This window comes from Motacilla alba, chromosome 7, assembly GCF_015832195.1.
Source record: "Motacilla alba alba isolate MOTALB_02 chromosome 7, Motacilla_alba_V1.0_pri, whole genome shotgun sequence".
In the NCBI taxonomy this organism is placed as follows: Eukaryota; Metazoa; Chordata; class Aves; order Passeriformes; family Motacillidae; genus Motacilla; species Motacilla alba.
In genome coordinates this window covers 33,501,483-33,520,707 of record NC_052022.1, presented here as the reverse complement: position 1 = coordinate 33,520,707, position 19,225 = coordinate 33,501,483, and the positions used below count along the sequence as shown (strand labels likewise).

The following is a 19,225-nucleotide window of genomic DNA, read 5'->3' as shown; positions in this document are numbered from 1 at the left end:
ACACCATCAAGATCTTGCTTTTCCACTGGCTGCCAGCGGGCTTCTGTCCTGGCTGAACAGACCCATGATGAAGGAAAACCCTTTCTCTCTAGGGACAACCAGTCATAGAAGATCAGCACTGATGGATGTCACTCGTTCTACCCTTTCCCATATGGGTCTGTCAGGGAGAAGGAATGTAAAACTTGAGAGAAGCCTAGGAAAGCCCTGGCTTTGAACAGCATGAAAACATTTCAACTAAGATTCTTCAGAAGTCTCCTTCACAGCTAGCCCTGCTCAAACACAACACAACTGTGCTCAGAGACAAGGATAAATAATCCCTAAAACTACAAGGATCCCCTAAAATGACATGTTTTGCTGCTGTTGCTGCATGAGTTTGGGTAGGAGTGGAGTGCAGCAGTTCAGCTGGATCAGATTCCACAAGACCAGGTAGATATTTAATCCCTCAGCCACATTTAGGTGGAACCAGCAGAGTAGCACAGCACTCATGCATCTGAGAATTCTGTCTCAAAACAGAGCAGAAACACAGGCCCCACCTCATACAGTAAGTTACTGCCTTTGCATAATGTTCAAGCAGCAAAACGTATTCACATAGACATCTAACTGCAGTTACATGCATTACAGGCACTGCTAGAATAGGACAGGATGGGAGGGAACAAAATCCTGGAGATGACCTGGGCGGGTTATCTGGACAAGACAGGGAAAAAAAACAAAAACAAAACCCCTCAGCTTTCACTGTCAGATTAGCATCCCTTGGCTCAGGACTCTCCATGCTCTGGCAGTAGGTGAAAAACTTTTGCTTCTTTTCGGGGGAAAAAAAAGGCAATAAACCTCCTCCCCTCAAACGCTGCCCCACCCAACCTTTTTTACCTTCTTCCTAGAGAAGAAAGCATGGATCTTTTGATCCACTCAGTTACCAAACATGCCTTCCTCTCTATGCCTCAGAGAGAGCTGAGCACCTCCTCCCCTGCATGCTTCTCTGTCCAGAGCAAGGGTGGTTACACAAAACCAGGTTTGGGAATCCTTCTACCAGGGCCACATTGTTTTTTAATCCTAGCATCTGGAGCTGCTGCATGGCCAAATACCTCTAGGTGGAAGGCCTGCTACCTCTTATCAATATCTCACCTTCTGCCCTCCTTCTGTACAATGCAAGGAACACCCCATGAGCTGAGACAGGCACAGGATGGACAAATGCTATGTACCTCTAACAAACATTGTAGCAGGATTCCTGGGCCTCCCTACTTTCAATAACAAGTATTTAATCAAGATTATGTTCACAAATTGTACTCATTTCAAAGCTCCAATGTTTCAGCAATGCCACAGCTGAGATGGCCACAATACCCAAAGGATCACCACACAATTTCAGAAAGCTTCAACCCACGCAGAGTAACACTGTACCTCTTCAGAAAGCTTCAGGCAGCTGCTCTTCTTGCTCTTCAGCCCAATCTTTTATACCCCTCCTGTTGATGCATTGCACCTGGGTGCCCTCTGCTCCCTTTGGTGGTTGCTCAGTGCCCCTGGGCACTCCATGGCTCGTTACCTTCAATAGCATTCACCTGTCCTGCACAGCTGTAGCCCCTTAAGGATGAGGCTGGGCCCCAGCCCCACTCCCAATTACCACAAACTGTGTGCCTACACTCCAACACCGCAATCTGCCAGCAAATTATGAAATACATCACCTATCACACGCCATTAATAAGACTCAACAATCACAGAAATATCATCTCTTCCTTGTTCACTTTGAAAGGGAAAAACAGTTTCTTACCAGCTGTCCTCAACCACTATTCTAGCTGTGAATGCTTAAATCATGATTTACCCTTTTGTTCTTAGCTTCTTAACCCTTTCCCTTTCCACAGACAGATGATGCATTAGTTCTGCCTTGTACTTAAGCATGCTTAGGAGGGTGCTGCTGTTGGATAATTAATGGCACTTTATCATTCCTCCAGATCATTTGACAGCATTTACTTAGGAACACTGCAGCATTGCATGTGAAGTCCAGCTTGCTGAAGGTTTGGGATACTTAAGGCACTCTACTCAATTGTATTTCCCTCCTACACCACACCCAGACTCTAATTTAACAACATGAAAATTGTCCTGGTTTAATTTCCTTTACAGCTTAGCCATCCTGACTCTGACAACAGCAAACTCCTGCTGCTGGCTTCTCTGACAGACTCTGACTGCTGGCTATTCCTGCTGGAATATGACTGCAAGTATTTCCCTGCTGCCTCTGACCACAGGCTTTTACCTGGCTCAGTAAGAGCAGGCTCCAACTCCATCAGACCCAGACTGACCTCACAGCAGATCTTTTGCAGCAGCAGCAACTCTCTCCCTTACTTTGTTCTTCTTTGTGTCTCTCTGGATTTTTCTTTCTTCCTTAGGGCTCCTCTTTATCAAGGCCCTCCCTGGCCGGCCAACCCACTCATCTTTATTAGTCACAGCTGCAATCCATTAAGGGCAAGGCTGCTCTTCTTTGGTAATTAGTACAGCTGTGACTTATCAGGGGCGAGGTCACTTGTGATCCCTTGTGATCCCTTCTTCTTCACCTACACCCAGCACACTTTGGTGGTCTATGCCAGCACACCAACTTTCTCTCTGGTGTTTGTTGCCCAGAGCACAGCAGTACTCTCAGCAGAATGCTGTCCAGAGAAGCTGTGCCTGCCCCATCCCTGGAAATGTCCAAGGCCAGGTTGGACAGGACTTGGTGGAACCCAGTCTTGTGGAAGGTCCCTGCCCGTGGCAGGGGTTGGAATGAGATGAGCTTTCAGGTCCCTTCCAAGCTGATTTATGATTTCTCCGTCTCACCCAGAGCACAGAGCCGCGCTCCCCTGGGCCTGAGTTCAGGCTGGGACTGAGCATCCACCATGGATCCATGATGACACACTCCAAGCACCCCTCAAAGTCTGCTGTTTCCCAGTAAGTTTCCAAGACACACCCAAAAGCTCACTCCCAAGCCCCAACTCCTGTCACCTTCACCACCCCAGCACTCTCCACGTGCTCCTGGCTGTGCCGAGCTGGCTGAGGGGACCGCAGGGCAGGCGGGTGGAGAAGGCAAGGAGGCCGTGCCACATTGGCAGCCTGAGGCCGCCATTTCCCTGGTGTCCAAAGGCCCTGAGGGCCGGTGTGTGGCTGTGCCACATGGGCAGCCCAGGGCTGTCATTTCCCTGGGTGTCCAAGGGCCCTGAGGGCCGGTGTGTGGCTGTGCCACATTGGCAGCCTGAGGCCGCCATTTCCCTGGGTGTACAAGGGCCCTGAGGGCCGGTGTGTGGCTGTGCCACATTGGCAGCCTGAGGCCGCCATTTCCCTGGGTGTACAAGGGCCCTGAGGGCCGGTGTGTGGCTGTGCCACATTGGCACCCTGAGGCCGCCATTTCCCTGGGTGTACAAGGGCTCTGAGGGCCGGTGTGTGGCTGTGCCACATCGGCAGCCCAGGGCTGCCATGTCTCTGGCGTACAAAGGCCCTGAGGGCCGGTGTGTGGCTGTGCGACATTGGCAGCTAGAGGCCGCCATTTCCCTGGTGTCCAAGGGCCCTGAGGGCCGGTGTGTGGCCGCATTGAGGGGTTGCTGTGCCCGGGCTCCGCTGCTTTGTGCAGGATGCTGCTACACAGCACCCTCAGGGGTCCCTGATCCAGGGACCTGGATCACAGGTCCTGACCACAGAATCACAGGGCTGATTTGGTTGGGAGATCATCTCGAGAACTCTGAAATTATCAAGTCCAGCCAACACTGTGAACCAACCAGGCTGTGGCACCAAGTGCTACGTCCAGGCTGTCCTTAAACACCTTCAGGGACAGTGACTCCACCACTTCCCTGGCAGCCAGCTCCAATGTCTAATCACCCTCTCAGAGAAGAAATTTGTACCCAGCAGGGAGATACGGATCCACAGAAGAGGATGCAAGCCATAAAAACTGATCCTTTTATACAAAAAGTGAGAGGGATTGGCTGAAAAATACACCTATATCCTCTGTGACTGCTCCTGTGCAGACTGAGGGCAGTACCAGCAGGTGCTGGATGTGCAGGGCATGGATTCAGGAGGAGCTGGATCACAAACACAGGAAGCTAACACATGCAATTAGATGACAAGCGAGTTTATTTTGCAAAACAATCACTATACAGCAACAAATACAATTGCAAATCGGATTGAAAAACATGAACTACCTACCACCAGCCATTCAAGAAATGCCTCTTTTATGGTAACAGGCTCTAGAATTATCAGAAAAAACACAGGTTTGTAACAGCAGACTGTATTCCTTGATATCCCAGCATACAGCATGTTTACTTGTTGGCTTTTTCTCTTTGCTAAAGTTGAAGTGGCTTTTATACGCTTGACTTTTCCCAGTGTGAAACTAATTTACCTTCCTGCAGTGGGAATTGCTGGAGTTGCAGAGGGAGTTGCTTTAGCAATCTGACTAGTGAGTGAACTCACAGACACCTAGGCTAGAAATCTACCAGCACTGATTTTCACAGCTAATGTGATCTACTCTTCAAGGCATTTGCCTTTGAAGGGACGTATACTTGGGTTTCAAACAGTATTTAGTCCAGCATGGAAAAAACTGCTCATGTGCTAGTCAACACAGGCTGCCTTTTGACTCCCTTTGAGTCATGTGTTTAGGCAAACTTAGACGTGTGAGCAGTCATGATGAGGTTACTACTGTACCATAGCAGAGGACTGAATTATTAATTCCATTTACTGCTGTACAGTGAAAATATATAGTGCCCTTGTGGGCTCACAATTTTCCTCATCAGGTTTAGTTTTTCCTTTACTCTTGCTGGACAGAGGTTTGCTCGACTTTGATTTGTTTCAGCTTGTGGTTACATAGAAACAGAACTCTGCAGAAGAGGCAGAAGCACTCTTTCATCTCTACAACCCAATGGATTATTCAATTTGGGGTGCTCCCCTAGGTACCCAAACAAAGTTTCACCATTCCTTTTGTCTGGATTACCTCTGCTTTGTTACACAATTGGGTCTCAGGCACCCAACAAACCTGCTGGCTCAACATGCCTGTGGAAAAGAAACACAACAGATGCAGTTTCCAGGAAGCTGGCTCTATCTTCTTTAGTGGGCATTACATATTTACAAACTGTTGTTTTTAAAACGAACACTCTTCTTGAGAAAGTTAAGATTAATATGAGCTTTTCAGTGAACATCTAGAGTCATGTAAGATAACTTGTTTTTTTTTAAATTATTATTCAAAAGCACGAAACTCTTAATTTCTTTTCATCTAACTCCACAGCATTCTAGCATTCTTTCTATGGAAGGATGATAATGATTACAAAGGTCTTTGCTTCAGTCAAAACAAGAAAGCTCATTTTAATGCATGAAATAAATGACTTGGTGTGTTACACACTCTAACTTTGGACTCATAGGTGGATTAACTAAGCCTTATTTTCTAGAGTAGGCCAATTTTAAAAGCAGAATGAAACCACTTGAGTCTCAGGTTAACACTGTTCCCATGAGATGCTGCTCAGGTTCAGAGAGCAGAGGTTCAGGAGTACCATAGTTTTTCTCCTATACTGGCAAAAGGCATAGAAAGAAAAACCATTGCAAGGCTAATTTATATTAATTGATAGCATAATCAGAGCAAAGTGATATAAATACTGTCAGTTTTCCTTTCTGTCTGATGTTTTTCTGAAAAAACGGGAAGAAGATTTTATTGCACCTCACTTGACACTGTGAATTCTTAGGATTACTTTAAGCAGAAGTGTAACAAATACAAGGCAGAAATCAGAATCCTCCAATTGCACTTGGGATGGTTCAAAACTCACTGTCCTTTGTATGAAACAACTGACTTAGTGTTAGGTACTTTATTGTGTGAAAAAGCTTTTTGCAGAGCTGAAATGTCATTTGTGGGGCTATCAGAAGTTCTTATTCAGTAGAAATTTGAGAGATTTAACCACTCTGTGTTGTGTTTGTACTGCTGTAGCAGCTTAGCCAAAACCCCACTTTGGTCCACTGAATATTTACTGCCCAGTAACTGCATTACTACCTGAATGTAATGATGGGGAATCCTGTGCCATTAATTTTTAGAATCTCCACAGACATAAAAATCTCTGTGAGTCTTTTCAGACCAAACCCCAACACACACACACGCACAGACAAATTAAGAAGGAAAAAGAACAGATCGAAAGTTTCCAAAACACATCATTAACCTAATACATATATCAAGTACAGCTCAACTGACAGTGCAAAGTTCAGTTAGGAGGTTTCAAAAGGAAAAGATAAAACAATCTGCAAGAATGTAAACTGGTCATTCCTTAATGTCTCATGTACAGAGGGCATCAGCAGGTGATGATCTGCTGCTGAGGATCATCCCCATCACCAGTGTTCTCTCAGGTAACTCCACTAGATCTGTTGGTTGTGTGTCAGCCTTTTATCTTTCATGCACACTTTTTCTTATACTTTTTATAGTCAACATAATCCCACTTTGCTCAGATTTTAAGATGCCCTATTTAATTGATGAATCACTATGACAACCAGTCTAGGGAGCTGATTTTTATTTATTAATGTATTGTAATTTACAGGCATCTCTGCTATGATTATCACTGTTATCTGAGTGCCTGAGTGTACATGTGAGACATCGCTAAAGGAGTGGAAACAACATCTTAATATTTTTTCCGTGTTTCAACTTTAGCAAAAGAAAAACAATAAATCAAACATTCATTGTTACTATGGGAATGAAGAAAAAGATGAGGAAGGAAGGGAGGGAAAGAGAAAGGAAAGAAAGGGAGAAAGAGAGAGAGAAAGAAAGGAAAAAACAAAAGAAAGAACCAAACTATTGCGGATTTTTAAAAAATCCATAGTCCAAACTCAGCCTTCTTTGGAGACTCTTTTACAAACAACTGGACCCCACAAAAATCATTCCTTTATGAAGAAAGGGAGGAAAGGGAAGAAGGAAGGAATCCTTTTTCTAGCATCACAGAATAGACTTGCATCTGTCACTAAAACAGGGTCACGGCTTTTAGTTGTTACAGAAAGCAACTTCATGCTACAATTTTCATCTTTTTAAAATGTATTCTTATGAATAGGGAAAAAACCCCCTGCTAACATCTACTTTTACATACCTAAAATTGCAACACCAAAGGGTGCAAGAGACACAGATACTGTGAATAAAGAAGTAGAATATTCAAGTATATGAGGAGGGCGTATCACAAATGGCCACAGAGAAATATATATATCTATAATACTGTATCAAACAGATGGAAAGAATGTGGAACTGGTGGTATGCACACAAATCTAGCTGCTTAACCAACTTTTCTAATCAGACACAAGTCCGTTGGGGTATGAGTGCTCGCTTTCAGCAGCTTTTTTACATCACTTCCCAAAGCACGATTCAAATGTTTTCAGCTAGTGTTTTTAGTTATTATTTAAATAATTTATTGGCTTTTCAGCTATACACTGACATAATTAACCAGGTTCAAAAAAAGTTAATAACTTAATTCAACTTTTGTTCTACTCGTTTATACAAAGTAACTTTTTTTTTTTTAATTAAAGTTGAATTTCCCTATATGCCCTTCCTTCTGGTAAGCAGACTGTTAATTTAACCTGTAATAACTTACAATGGGCAACTTTTCTTTTTTTATTTCCCCATCTATCAAAAGAACTGTGAAATGAGCAACTTGGGATATCAACAAGGCTCTTCAGAAAGAGGTGGATGGCCTTCAGGCACATGAAAGGTAAAAATGCATTTTTATCATACTACAGTACTCCATGCAAGACAGAGCAGAGCAACAATAATTGTCCAATGTAACATACCGCTGTATACCCATATAAAGCCAGTGTCTTCCTGTTGTAAATGGAGGTCAGGCCAATTTCTGCATGTATGGAATTTTATTTTTTTCTCTTTTTTTATTTTTTTTTAAACTGTATGGTAACTACAAGTCTTGGGATGTAACTTAGTTTTAGACATGGTAAAGAATGAACGTGACACCTGCTCTGAGCCCATTCCTGCCAAGAGCTCATGCCTAAATATTATTACTTCATACAATGCAAAATGAGCAAATTCATAACCCCTGCTTGGCAAGGGCTGCTGTGACATCTTCAGCAAGGGTAGCAAGCTGGGGTGATTCGAGCAGGTTGATGCTTCCAGAGGATGAGACGTTGCTGAGTCTGCGTGGCGAGGCCATGCTGGACCTGCCTGGTGACTGCGTGATGATCTCAGCCCCGTGGTCAACACGGGCCTTGGCGTGCTCTCTGAAGTTCAGCTTCTGGCTGTCAATCTGCTCCAGGAAAATAAAGAGTTTCACACATTATATGTTCACTAAATTATCTGGTTATAGATAATCATTTGGCATTATTTTGCTTGCTTTTAAAAACTATTAGAAGGATCAAAGCTTCTTTGCTCCTCAGAAAATTGAATTTTTCACCTTGTTTAATAGCTACTGGCATACTGTGTTACATTCTCTTACCATTTCTGTCTCTGATGGATGCTTTAAGAGAAGTTCCTAGCTGTACAAATTTCATAAGCATCGTATGGGCACTATGATTTGTTTTCAAAATCTGTATTTTCAAATGTTTGTGGGAGTGACTTTACTTTCAGGATGTTTTCCTCCTGTTTCATAATGGAGTTCCCTCCTCTCAGATCATAGCTGTGCTGTCCCTCAGTCCCAAACAAGGTTTATCTTTAGGGGAAAAGACAGTGCACAAACTACAGGACATTTCACTCTCAGCTTAGATGCAGAGGCAAGATGGGTCATTCCAAATTTCCAAGGGAACAAATTGGCATATGAGCGTGCTTGAAAGAGGACAGACAGATGTTTCCTACTCAATTCAGAGTCATCACTGAATTTACAGCTCTAGAAATTTCACTGGGCCAGGAGCACAGTGGGAGCCTTTTCTGACAGCTGTTCCTTTACCTTGACATTACCACCACCAGGTACATGGTGGGCATTTTCCAGTGAACCAACTTTAGCCTGAGCTTTTTCTTTGAAATCCAGTTTCACACTCTCAATTTTCACACGCCCACCTCCTGCAGAGGAAAAGGAAACACAGATTAGGAAACTGAAATGGTACAAGAGAAAGTGTGACCTGAAGCAAGAGTGCCCTCACATTACTTCCCTTTTAGTTGAGATCTAATGGTTTTGGAGAAGCACAGAATAATGCTCTGCATGTTCAGTAAAATATAAAACTTTCAACATATATTTAAACTGTAAGCAGGTGCTGCAGTCCTGCTGGTTTTCATGGCATTTAAGCACATGCTTAAGTATCTCACTGACTTCAGCCTGTATTTCAATCTCATACCAGAGCACCATCCTTTGGCATTATTCTTTTTATCACCTCTCTAAACTAGGTAGTCTTATACCTTTATGTCTTTATATATTTAGTTAAGTAATTTAATGTGTTTTCATTACTAAAGAGTATTTATTTTCTCTTTGACTGTAAAAGAGAACAGTATCATCCATGATTTTGAGCTCAAATAACAGTATTAGGTCCTTGCTTTTTCCCACAACCCATAAATTCCTACAGTACCTGGTTTGTGGTGGATATTCTTGAGTGAGCCACACTTGGAAGTCACATGACTCAAGTCAATCTTCTTGGTTACAATTTGTACCTGTCAAAAGTGCACACATACAAAAAATTACAGGAATGAAGAGAGAATAAAATCAAAAAAAGAAACAAAAAGCCAAGCCCTGCAGAGAAAGAGTGAGAGGCTTCTATAAACCACTGTAAAAGGAGAAATGGTTAGTAGAAAACAGACCATGCCACAAAAGAGGAAACCTACCACCTAGGGAGATGACAAAGCTGGGTTAAGCTTTACTATTAGCAAAATGAAGAGGAGGATAAAGGAGATCAGCTTGTGGGTTCTTTCTAAAATGTTTCTGAGCCTCCTCCTTTCAGAGTGGGTGCTCCAAAGCCCTGCACACAGCAGGACCCATCCCATTTGCTTCTGTCTTGATTATGCATCCTGGCAACTAGGATATTTTGGTGACTGCTTTTTTCTCTACCATCTGTTTTGTATTTTTCTGCATGCAGAAAAATATAACAGGCATTCATTTCCTGTCAATCCACTATGCAGCGTCTGAGTAATCTACACATGTGCCTCCTGCAGCTGTACCTGAGCAGGCTGAGGTTCAGCCAGCTGGCTCAGTGCTCGCTGGAGAGCAGCAGGTCAGGCACCCTCCCTCCTCCTGCTGCCACCTTGCCACGGCAGTGCTGAGCCCAGCTTGGGAACAGCCACAGAGTGACACTCCCATCGTGCTTGCACTCCCAAGTAACTCCAAGATGTGGCCCACAGGCACTGAGCTGGCAGGCCCTGAGAAGCCAGCCAGGAACTCCAGGGTAACTGCAATGCCACTGGCTTGCTCACCACACCACCAGTGACTTAGGCCAGCACTGTGTACGGCTGCTGTATTGACCCTGCCTGGATCAGACGTGCCCACACCATCAGCTCTTCCATCTGAGGGGTGGTCATTTCCATCAGGACAGTCATAGCCACCTTAAGCTATTCCAGTGTGCCCAATAAAACCAGCAGGTGTCTGGTCAAACGCTGGCCACCTCAGTTTCTTATACTGGAATAATGCTGTGACATCACTCAGCATGCTGGCTGATCACACCCTCTTCTCTAAGCTTTCTTTGTCCTCCTGTTTTATTTTTCTTCTTCCCCTCTGCTGAATGCACATAACTGAAAGGTTAGCTGAGGAAGGACTGGTGCATAGAAAATGCCCAGTGGGGAGGCTGGACTCTCACTGTGAGCTGCAGTCTCTTTCTGGATATTACTTTCTTGGGCTGCTCCCACGAAAGAAAGGCACTGAAACATTTTGGCTCACACTGCACTTTCACTTGGGTATTTAGAGATAACCCTTCTTTTATCACTTAGAGATAACCCTTCTTTCATAATTTCCTTTCCCTGTCCAAGTTCTGAAAATGTGTTGTGTTCTGTGGGGAAAGATCAGGAGGCCACCACTGCATACACAGAGCTCACTCGACTGCCAGACCAAACTCACATGTGAAACAGCAGCAAGAAGGAAAGCAGTGCTCAGAGGAAGGGAGACAGAGGCTTCTGCCTGTGTGAGGTGCTTCACCACAGTGGAAGTGCCTGTTCACAGGATGTCCATGCTACTTACATTTCCTCCCCCTGCAGAATGTTTGATGTTATCTCTGGAACCACACCGGGACTGAATATCGCTAAAATCGATCTTCTTGTTTAAAATCCTAACCTAAAAGGAATTGGAGGTAACTTACTATATACCATACACACACTCAGTTGGGGGTGCAGGACAAGGAAACCAGGGTAATTTGCCTCCTACAGTGACTCCTTCTTCTGACACTTGTACTGAAATGTGAGAAAATAAACCCTGCCAATCTCTTAGTATGTTCACACAGCATCTGTAAATATATCGCGCTGCTCTCTCTCTACCTCACAAAGTGGTGGTGAAATACAAAGCGGAAAGTTCTATACTGGGAGGTATGAGAGGTGGCTTTTCCCTGAAAAAATTAAAGAACTCCATGCTTGCTTGGACTGGGTCTAGTCTTTGGACAGCCTGTCCTAGGGTCTATTGAGTGATGCTCAGTATTTCTGCTGAACTGGCCACAAGAAGATGGGAACCCAGCTTCCCACAACTCAGCACTCCAGCCTTTGATGCAGAAATCCCAGATCCAGCCAGCACAGGCACAGGCTGAAACCCTGAGCTATTTCAACCCACCTTCTGCCCTACAGCTGTAACAGCAGCTACATACATAAAACAGACCTCAGAGTGCCATAAAAGGGGAGCAACAAAATTACTAAAACTAGTCAGTAATAGAGTTTTCAGGTGGGTGAGAAGGTGTTTCTATCCAAGGCTGCACCTGCCTTCTTTGCATCAGAGCACCATCCATGCAGGATATTCTTTCTCTGGGTTAAATATTAAATCTTTATTGGATTCTATGAAATCTACATTGGATTTTATTTTTATGTATTAATATACAATAGGAATTTACACTCTTTCCTGTACAGAAAGCGAGAGAATTTGGGTTACTATGTGTTTTGCTAAATGGCAATTATAGAGCCTTCTATAAGGCAGATTACTTAGCACAGCCCTGCTGGCTGCTGTTGTAGGTAAACCTACAGTGACTAACTAATATTGAGATAAGACAGAGGGAAATGCACACTGAGGTTCCTTACTACAGCTTCTCACCACTTTGGGAGGACAAAGCAGCTGAAGCACTCAGTGGGAGGGAGCAGAACCCTGTGAAGGTTCTGCTTCCTGGCTTCAGGTCCCCAAACTGCCCTAGGCTCTCTGATAAATCTGAGACAAATCACTCCCTCTGTGTCTCACCACTCCAGACTAAGAAAAGACTATCTGCCCTCTTACAGGGGCATCAGGTTTTGCAGCTTTTGGCTCCTGCAGTGGGGATAACAGCACATGTAGATAGTGAGTTGAATCCTCTGGTACTGGAGTGCACCCTTAAATCAAGTAAACTCTCAGAAGAAATGTTCAGAGGGTCACTCTTTGCAGCTAATATGAAGAAGTTCTTGATAGCAAGCAGTTTCATGGATCCTTCTTATTACATATAAAAACTAAATCAAGAATCTCAAGATTATTTTTAACTTAAACATTTTAGTTTAAAGCAAATACCTCACTTTAATTGATAAAGATCTGGTGTGATGGCATGCTCAGCAACACCGATGATGACAGCACCAGCCAAACCCACACAACTGGTAGGTCACCTTCAGAAGGGCATCTTCAATAGTCAAACTGATTTCTGTCTTTCCCCCTCCCATCTGATCTGCTTATCTGTCCAAGTAAACCAATGTACACCGGAACATGAAAGCAAATGCCTTTGGAAGTTCATGCTTGTGCTTTCTCTCAACATGATGTTTGTTTAAAAATGTACCCCAGTACTACAAGAGACACATGTCACATCAGTTACAGAAACACACATCAGATGTGTATTCAGATCTGACTCTCAGACAGCTTCCAGCCAGACATAACTGGGCAAAACAGAAGGAAAGCCTTCCTGGCACTTTCTGAGCATGTCTCTCAGTGATGGATCAGCAGCACTTCTTAGCTATGGCCACAGGGATTCATTTGCTCTGAAAATGCTGACTTATGGGTCATGGCAAGACCTCTGCACTGGGGGCATGTAGCTTAAAATGGAGTCCAAGCAAGGTGAAAAGTTGAAAGAGTGCCTTTGATCAAGTGCCTAAAGGCTGATTTGCACTCTGAAGTCTGACAGTCCGTGAGTCTCATGGCCCATGGACCCAGCTAGCAGATGTATAAAGAACCAATCATCTCAATTCTCTCTCCATCTCACTGGGTGAAATGTGCCCCTGTGTAGCAGGAGGCTTATGCATCATTTGTGTCCTGTGCTGAGGGCTGGAGAGAGCTAAGGGACATGCATGCATTCTGCTGCTCATCTGGCACAGCGAAGAACTGAACTGATTCAGGTTTTCCCTGATGATCTGTTTCTCCCTTTCCTGGGATATATCAGTATCCCTGCACATATTTAAATCATAACCACCCTCTATAACTAGGTGTTCCACAAACGAACAGAGCTTTGTTTCCTGTAGGGCTTAAACTGCTTAATTCATCCATCCTGTATATTCCAGCAAGCCCTATCCTTTCCAGCCAGCATTTTGTCCTAAGCTTTCTCCCAGGTCTGCTAGACTGGGCCAACAGGCTAATACACAACCAGCCAAGTGTTTGCTGTCCCTGATTGTGGAGAAGGGCTGAGTTCACTGCCTTTACCCCAGCGATGGTGTTATGCTGAGTCCCTATTCCATACTCTGTCAACAGACATCACTCTGTGTGGAGGGACCTCCTGTACTTCTCACCACTGCTCCCTTGCCAGCACTGGCTGAAATTGTCCAACAAGTTCCAAATGAGTTGAGAAAGGCTGAGATTGCCAGCCAGTGTGACTGCAGGAGCAGTTTTGTTTGAGGAAATCATTGTAATCAGGAAAGGGAGCTTACCAGAAAGGGACAGGAAGCACTTGGGCTAAAGAGAAATTTTGGCTTGCAAACAAAGAAGATAAACTGACTATTAATCATTTGAAGCTGGCATCTGGAGGGAAATCTTTAACTATCAGAGCAAGGAATTGCCACGTGAGGGAGCACAGCTACAAGAAAATGGCAAACTTTCATGATGGCACTTGATGAAAGGAATTAGATGATGCAGCTGCCTGCAACAGAGGCAGCACAAACACAATGACTCACCAGGAAGGTTCTCTGTGTTCCAAATGTGTATGTACATCTTGTGTGTGGGTGGAGGTGTGGTAGGGATGGATATATGCACTTCAGTTGTGCTGAAAGTTGAATGAAAGATCAAGCCCGCTCGTGCTCTCATTCAGGAAAGGGAACATTCTGTGTGTGGCAAAATGAAAGTCTGTGGCAGAAACACGACTGCTTTCTATCCACACTCTCTAGAAATCCCAACAAGATAAGGTCATGACAGAGTCCTTTGTAACCCATGTTCTAACCGGCCAGTATAAAGTGGGTACCTTCTCTTCTGATGTGATACTGGTTTGCCCAGGTATGCTGGAAAGGGCCTGTAAGTCAGCATTTGGATTAAGACAAAGCAGAGGTTCCTCAGCACTTGTCATAATTACATGTAATTAAACCACAGTGGAAAATTAAAGCCTTACAGACAATGCAATGTTTATTCTATAAAACCATATTGCCCAAGAGAAAACTGGCTTCTGTCTGAAGCCCTGGAAGTCTGACAGACCTTCCCCTCACCCTGTCTTCTGCTGACTCCTCAGCAATGGTCCAGAACTGAAGCCCAAGGCAGACTGTGTGCCAACATGCACACAGCATGGCCCCAGTGACTCCCACTGATTCCAGAGAGTCCCCAGCAGGACTGGGAGAGTGCACTCCAACACCCACCCATGCAGTTGGAATGCTGCCTGTGAGAGCTCTGGGCAATGTGGAGCGTTTATGCATAGCCTGCAAGGAAAACAAGTGTTGAAGGTATTTTTGTCAGAGTTGATTTAGATGAGGCATATATTGCTCTGTACTCAGCACAATTAACTGGTTCCCCTCCTACTCCTTCAGTGGCCTGACAATCAGAGCAGCTGTGGGTTGTGGTCTAAGGGAAACATCTACACTTGAGCACAGGGAATAATTTTGGGTTAAGCTTGCTGGCACAGGAAGAAGAACACAGGCTATGAGACACAACACTTGTGAGTCTTCCAGTCAGATATATGCCTCCTGTTAAGCAGAATATGAGCTGGATTTCAAAGACTCCATGTACAACAGTGTGCAGGTCCTCCTCTGCCAGTACGACACCACTGTGTTCATGATGAGCAGAAATTTGTAGAAACACTGAGAGAAAAGCAGAGCAATGCCTAAGAGAATTTAGTTCAGTTGTATTTAGTAGTTTAGTTCACTGCTGAAGACAACAACAATGTCCAAAAGCTGCTTATGAAGAGAAAGAATTATATTCCATTGCTGCCCAGAATAATTCAGTTCAGCTGCTTTTCACAAGAAGAGGAAAAGCCCCTAACTTACCAACATCTGGGCAGAGTCCATAAACAGCTTCCCTTCTATGGCATACTACACTGATATACATTGAAAAAGATATTTCAAGAACAAAAATTGTGATGCTGATGATATTACAGGCTCTAAATATTTTTTCCAAGGAAATGATGGCTTATGTTCTCCCTGCCTTGCAATTAGGGCCTCTGAGAAGCTCTGCCACAAATACTGCCTAAAGCATTTAAAAATACTCTAGTTTGGCTCTACTTGCTGTTTGAACATGCTGTGGAGCTGTGACACTGAAAAAAGCTTCCAGACTCCTAATAGCTTATCAAAAAGGAAAGGTTTCTTCTATTTACCACAGCACTTTGACTAAGCTATATCCCAGGAACTAGACATAATTTCAGTGTTTGATCTCCAGGTTAACACACGTATTCAAGTGAGATAAGAATTGGTCTTGCACAGGAAGTAAGGTTAAGGTTAAAAACTGATTAGAATCAAGAGAGAGTTCAAAGTGCTTCCAAATTTATCTGCCAAGATAAATTTGCTGCCAAGGACAGATGATACCAGTCTTCATGTTCCTGCCAGAGGCTACAGGGAGAGAAAAGGGAGACAGAGGGTATTTATTTGGCCTAGTAAAGTCCTTGAAGAGAAAGACTGTGCCTCAGATTTTCCATACCTACAGACAAGGCTTGTGATGATGTTCAGCCTTTGCACTCCTGGAGTAAGTGGATACACACACCAGCAAGGCAAGGCTGCCAGTCCAGAAGCTAGTGATATTCAAAATAAAAGGCTGTGCTGGACATAGGCAAAATAATGTACCATTCTCACCCTGCTCGTAGTAAAGGGTGAGCAAGGTACACTCATTTCTGACTTTGAAAACATACTGAGAGGCAGACACTGAGCAGATAATATTGTGATCAGCCAAGTCTTGAATCCTTGCACAGGACAAGAGTGGCTGACTGACAAGCTTCTTTACACCTACCTTCACATCACTGTACTAAAGTAATTAACGAGATGGCCATGCTGAACAAGGCATCTCCCTACCAATCGGGGAGGAAAAACCTATGGACAAATACTTAGAGGGTCTGCATAATTATGATAGAAGTAGAAAATTAAATAACCATTTTCCATGCCAAAGAGTTTACAGTCAATAGTCAACAGCTGAATTTAACAGAGAGTTCAAGGAAGTGCAAGATCCCTGTCAGATGAACTGTAGCATGTTCTGTAATCACACTCCTCACTAAAGCTGGGAAGCTGATCAAAAGAATTGCAAGAAAGTATTGAAGATTCACACCAAATTAAAAAAAAATCCCGGGAGTGCAATTAATTCACCTAAAACACAAAATCCTTGGTTTAATACTCTCTTTAAGAACAACAACAACCCAACAACAAGCAAACTTATCAGATTTTGCTAAAATACAGAATCCAATGCTTAAATTTTTGACATAATAGTTCCCACTCATAGAAAGAGTACTATTAGCTTCAAATATCAAGTGTTGAGCATCAGGTATCAGTTTCCAAATCAGTTTCTGTGCCTTTGAGATGAGTTGTGAGCCACTACCTCTGGAACTTCTTTACTCCAGCATAATGAAGACAATTAGGTTGTTCAGTTCAAGTTCAAAAATATCTTGCAGACATCTCTTCATGCAAGCTGGCTTTCCCAACATTCAGCAGATATGTCCCTTAGCATTTTATTGTTCAAATCTAAATTTCCAATATAAAACCTTCTATTCTTTTCTTTTCTGCCCTTCCTGTCTAGCAAAACAAACCTCTTCTAACCTTTCCTTGCAAAATGGAACACTATTATATGGTGAAACAGCTTTGATCCAGATTACATATTCCCTGACTATTATTCCCAAAACAACAACCTTTCTCATTTTATTTCTCAAAATTTAGGCTTCTTAGAGCTCAGCTGGAAACACCTCCTTTGCTGAGCTTGCTGCTGGGATAACTCAGACTTTCACAGGAATTTACGTCCGGGTCATTTCAATCTTCTCTAGGAAAAAAAATACAGCTTCTCCCCATAGTTATTAATGAGAGAACAACACCACACGGTACCATCACAGCTGGGATTTGACTCTTCTAACATTAGCCAGCTAAGAGCTGGAACTGGTTGCTTAAGCTGCCAACTGTAGTTGGTGGAAAGATACTGAATCCTCCAGAAAGTGGCACCTTCAGCCCTAGACTGAGCATCTGAGTGGCAGAAATCAGGGCACTGCTGCTCACTGCCTACAAAAAACTGAGAGACACATACAGCTACTGCAGTGGGTAGAAGTTCTCTTAGTGGCTAGAGCCCATGAGACTGCTTGGGAGCCTCTGAGTGTGCTTCACAGTTTGGCCACAGGCAGGGTGCACATTTTACAGATGGGTTAGGTACTGCAGTGATGTTACTCTGTCCTAATTCCCTGCTCATTTCTAGCAACCAAACACCTTTCCTCAAAAAAGCCCTTCTGAAACTTGCTAGAGGCTGGCAGTTGATTGCTTAATTTTTCTAAAATATGAGTCAGGAAGAACAGCTAGCTTTTTATCCAGAATAATTCAAGGCTTAACTGTACATACTGTACCCAGGCAAGCCTTCCTTTAAACAAGTGCAGCCTGAACACTGGAGCTGCAAGATGTTATTTCTGTCCATTCTACAATTTTCAGCCAAAATTCTAAATTTCATAAACTTAAAAATTACAGGTTTGAGCTCTGACAGAGTTTTGAAGGTGTACCTGAAACTCCTAATTTCTCTTCATGTTTGCAGAGCTGCAATTAACAAGTGGTGAATTAATTTCTAATTTTCAGTGCAGAACAAATCCCTTCTAATGTCTTGCAAATCCCCAGACCTGGAAATGTACAAAGAAAGCAAGAGCAGCCTGACAGAGATTAATTTATTTTACAGTTTTGAATTGTTGAGTTGACAAATGCACAAACTTATTCCAATGAGTGAAGCCAACAGTGTGGAAACAATTGCCTCCCAGTCTCTCAGCTACATCATGTAACAACAGCCATGCTCCATGTCAATCCACACCCCCCTGTACAGCTGCCTCAGGTTCCTCTGGCTGGGGAAGGCACCGAGTTTGGCCCTTATAAGCTCATTTATGTTCATCACTGACCTGTGCAAGAACATCCTCTTAACTTGGGCCTAAGTGGTTTTGATTCAACTATGTTGTTACTATGGACTGGAGAAAAAGCCCATGATGTGCTGGAAGGAGAGTGGGATCCAGCAACAGCTCAGACTGCACTTTTTGTGAAGCCTTGCTCTCCACCATCTTTATAGACACACTTCAGCAGTGTGGGCAGATTGTGGGCAGTTGCGAGCGTTCATAAAGTGGTGCAAAGACGTGAAACAGCAGAAAGAGGAGGAATTATAAGATGCCACCTCAAGGGGAAGTTAACTGAGAACTTTTGACCTCCCTTTCTCCAGGAGGTGTTCAGCTCTGGTGCACCAACCAGACCAGTCTGTGTCTCTCCTGACTGCACCCTGGCACGCTATCATTGAGGCAGGGAACATGCCAGAAGCCCACTGATCTCTGCAGACAGCATTGTAGATCATGATGATGGGGGTCTGGGGTGTGTGTTGGGGGTGGAATCTCTCCTGCCATCCTGATGCCTTTCCACTGCTCCTAAAATCAGGAGCCAGACACAGTAAGGGTGGTAAAAAGGGGTAACCTTTGTAAGGATCCTTGGGTGCACAATTCACCAGGTGGAAAACACCAAAGTTGTACACACAGCATAATGTGTAATAATTTTTTATAGGTTTTTGCAAAGTAGCATATCTGACAAGAATCCCCAATTAGAAGCATGGTTGGTGAGGTAATCCCCCCAGTTCAATTCTTTTTCAAATTTCCCCTA

At 43.7% G+C, this 19,225-nt stretch overlaps 1 protein-coding gene across 50 annotated transcripts in view; it reads right to left on the bottom strand.

Annotated features, from left to right (window-relative positions):
• Positions 1–4,065: 4,065 nt before the first annotated feature.
• Positions 4,066–19,225, bottom strand: part of MAP2 (microtubule associated protein 2) — a 225,994-nt gene continuing 210,834 nt past the window's right edge. For 34 of the 50 annotated variants that reach the window (XM_038143129.1, XM_038143130.1, XM_038143125.1 and 31 more), the window contains 4 exons: positions 11,055–11,147; positions 9,460–9,541; positions 8,847–8,959; positions 4,066–8,210 (listed from right to left, as the gene is read on the bottom strand). In XM_038143129.1, coding sequence (XP_037999057.1) covers positions 7,995–8,210; positions 8,847–8,959; positions 9,460–9,541; positions 11,055–11,147 — 504 coding nt within the window. In that variant the 3' untranslated portion in view covers positions 4,066–7,994. The remainder of the gene's footprint in view (positions 8,211–8,846; positions 8,960–9,459; positions 9,542–11,054; positions 11,148–19,225) is intronic. The other 16 variants (XM_038143119.1, XM_038143133.1, XM_038143146.1 and 13 more) reach the window with 1 other exon arrangement.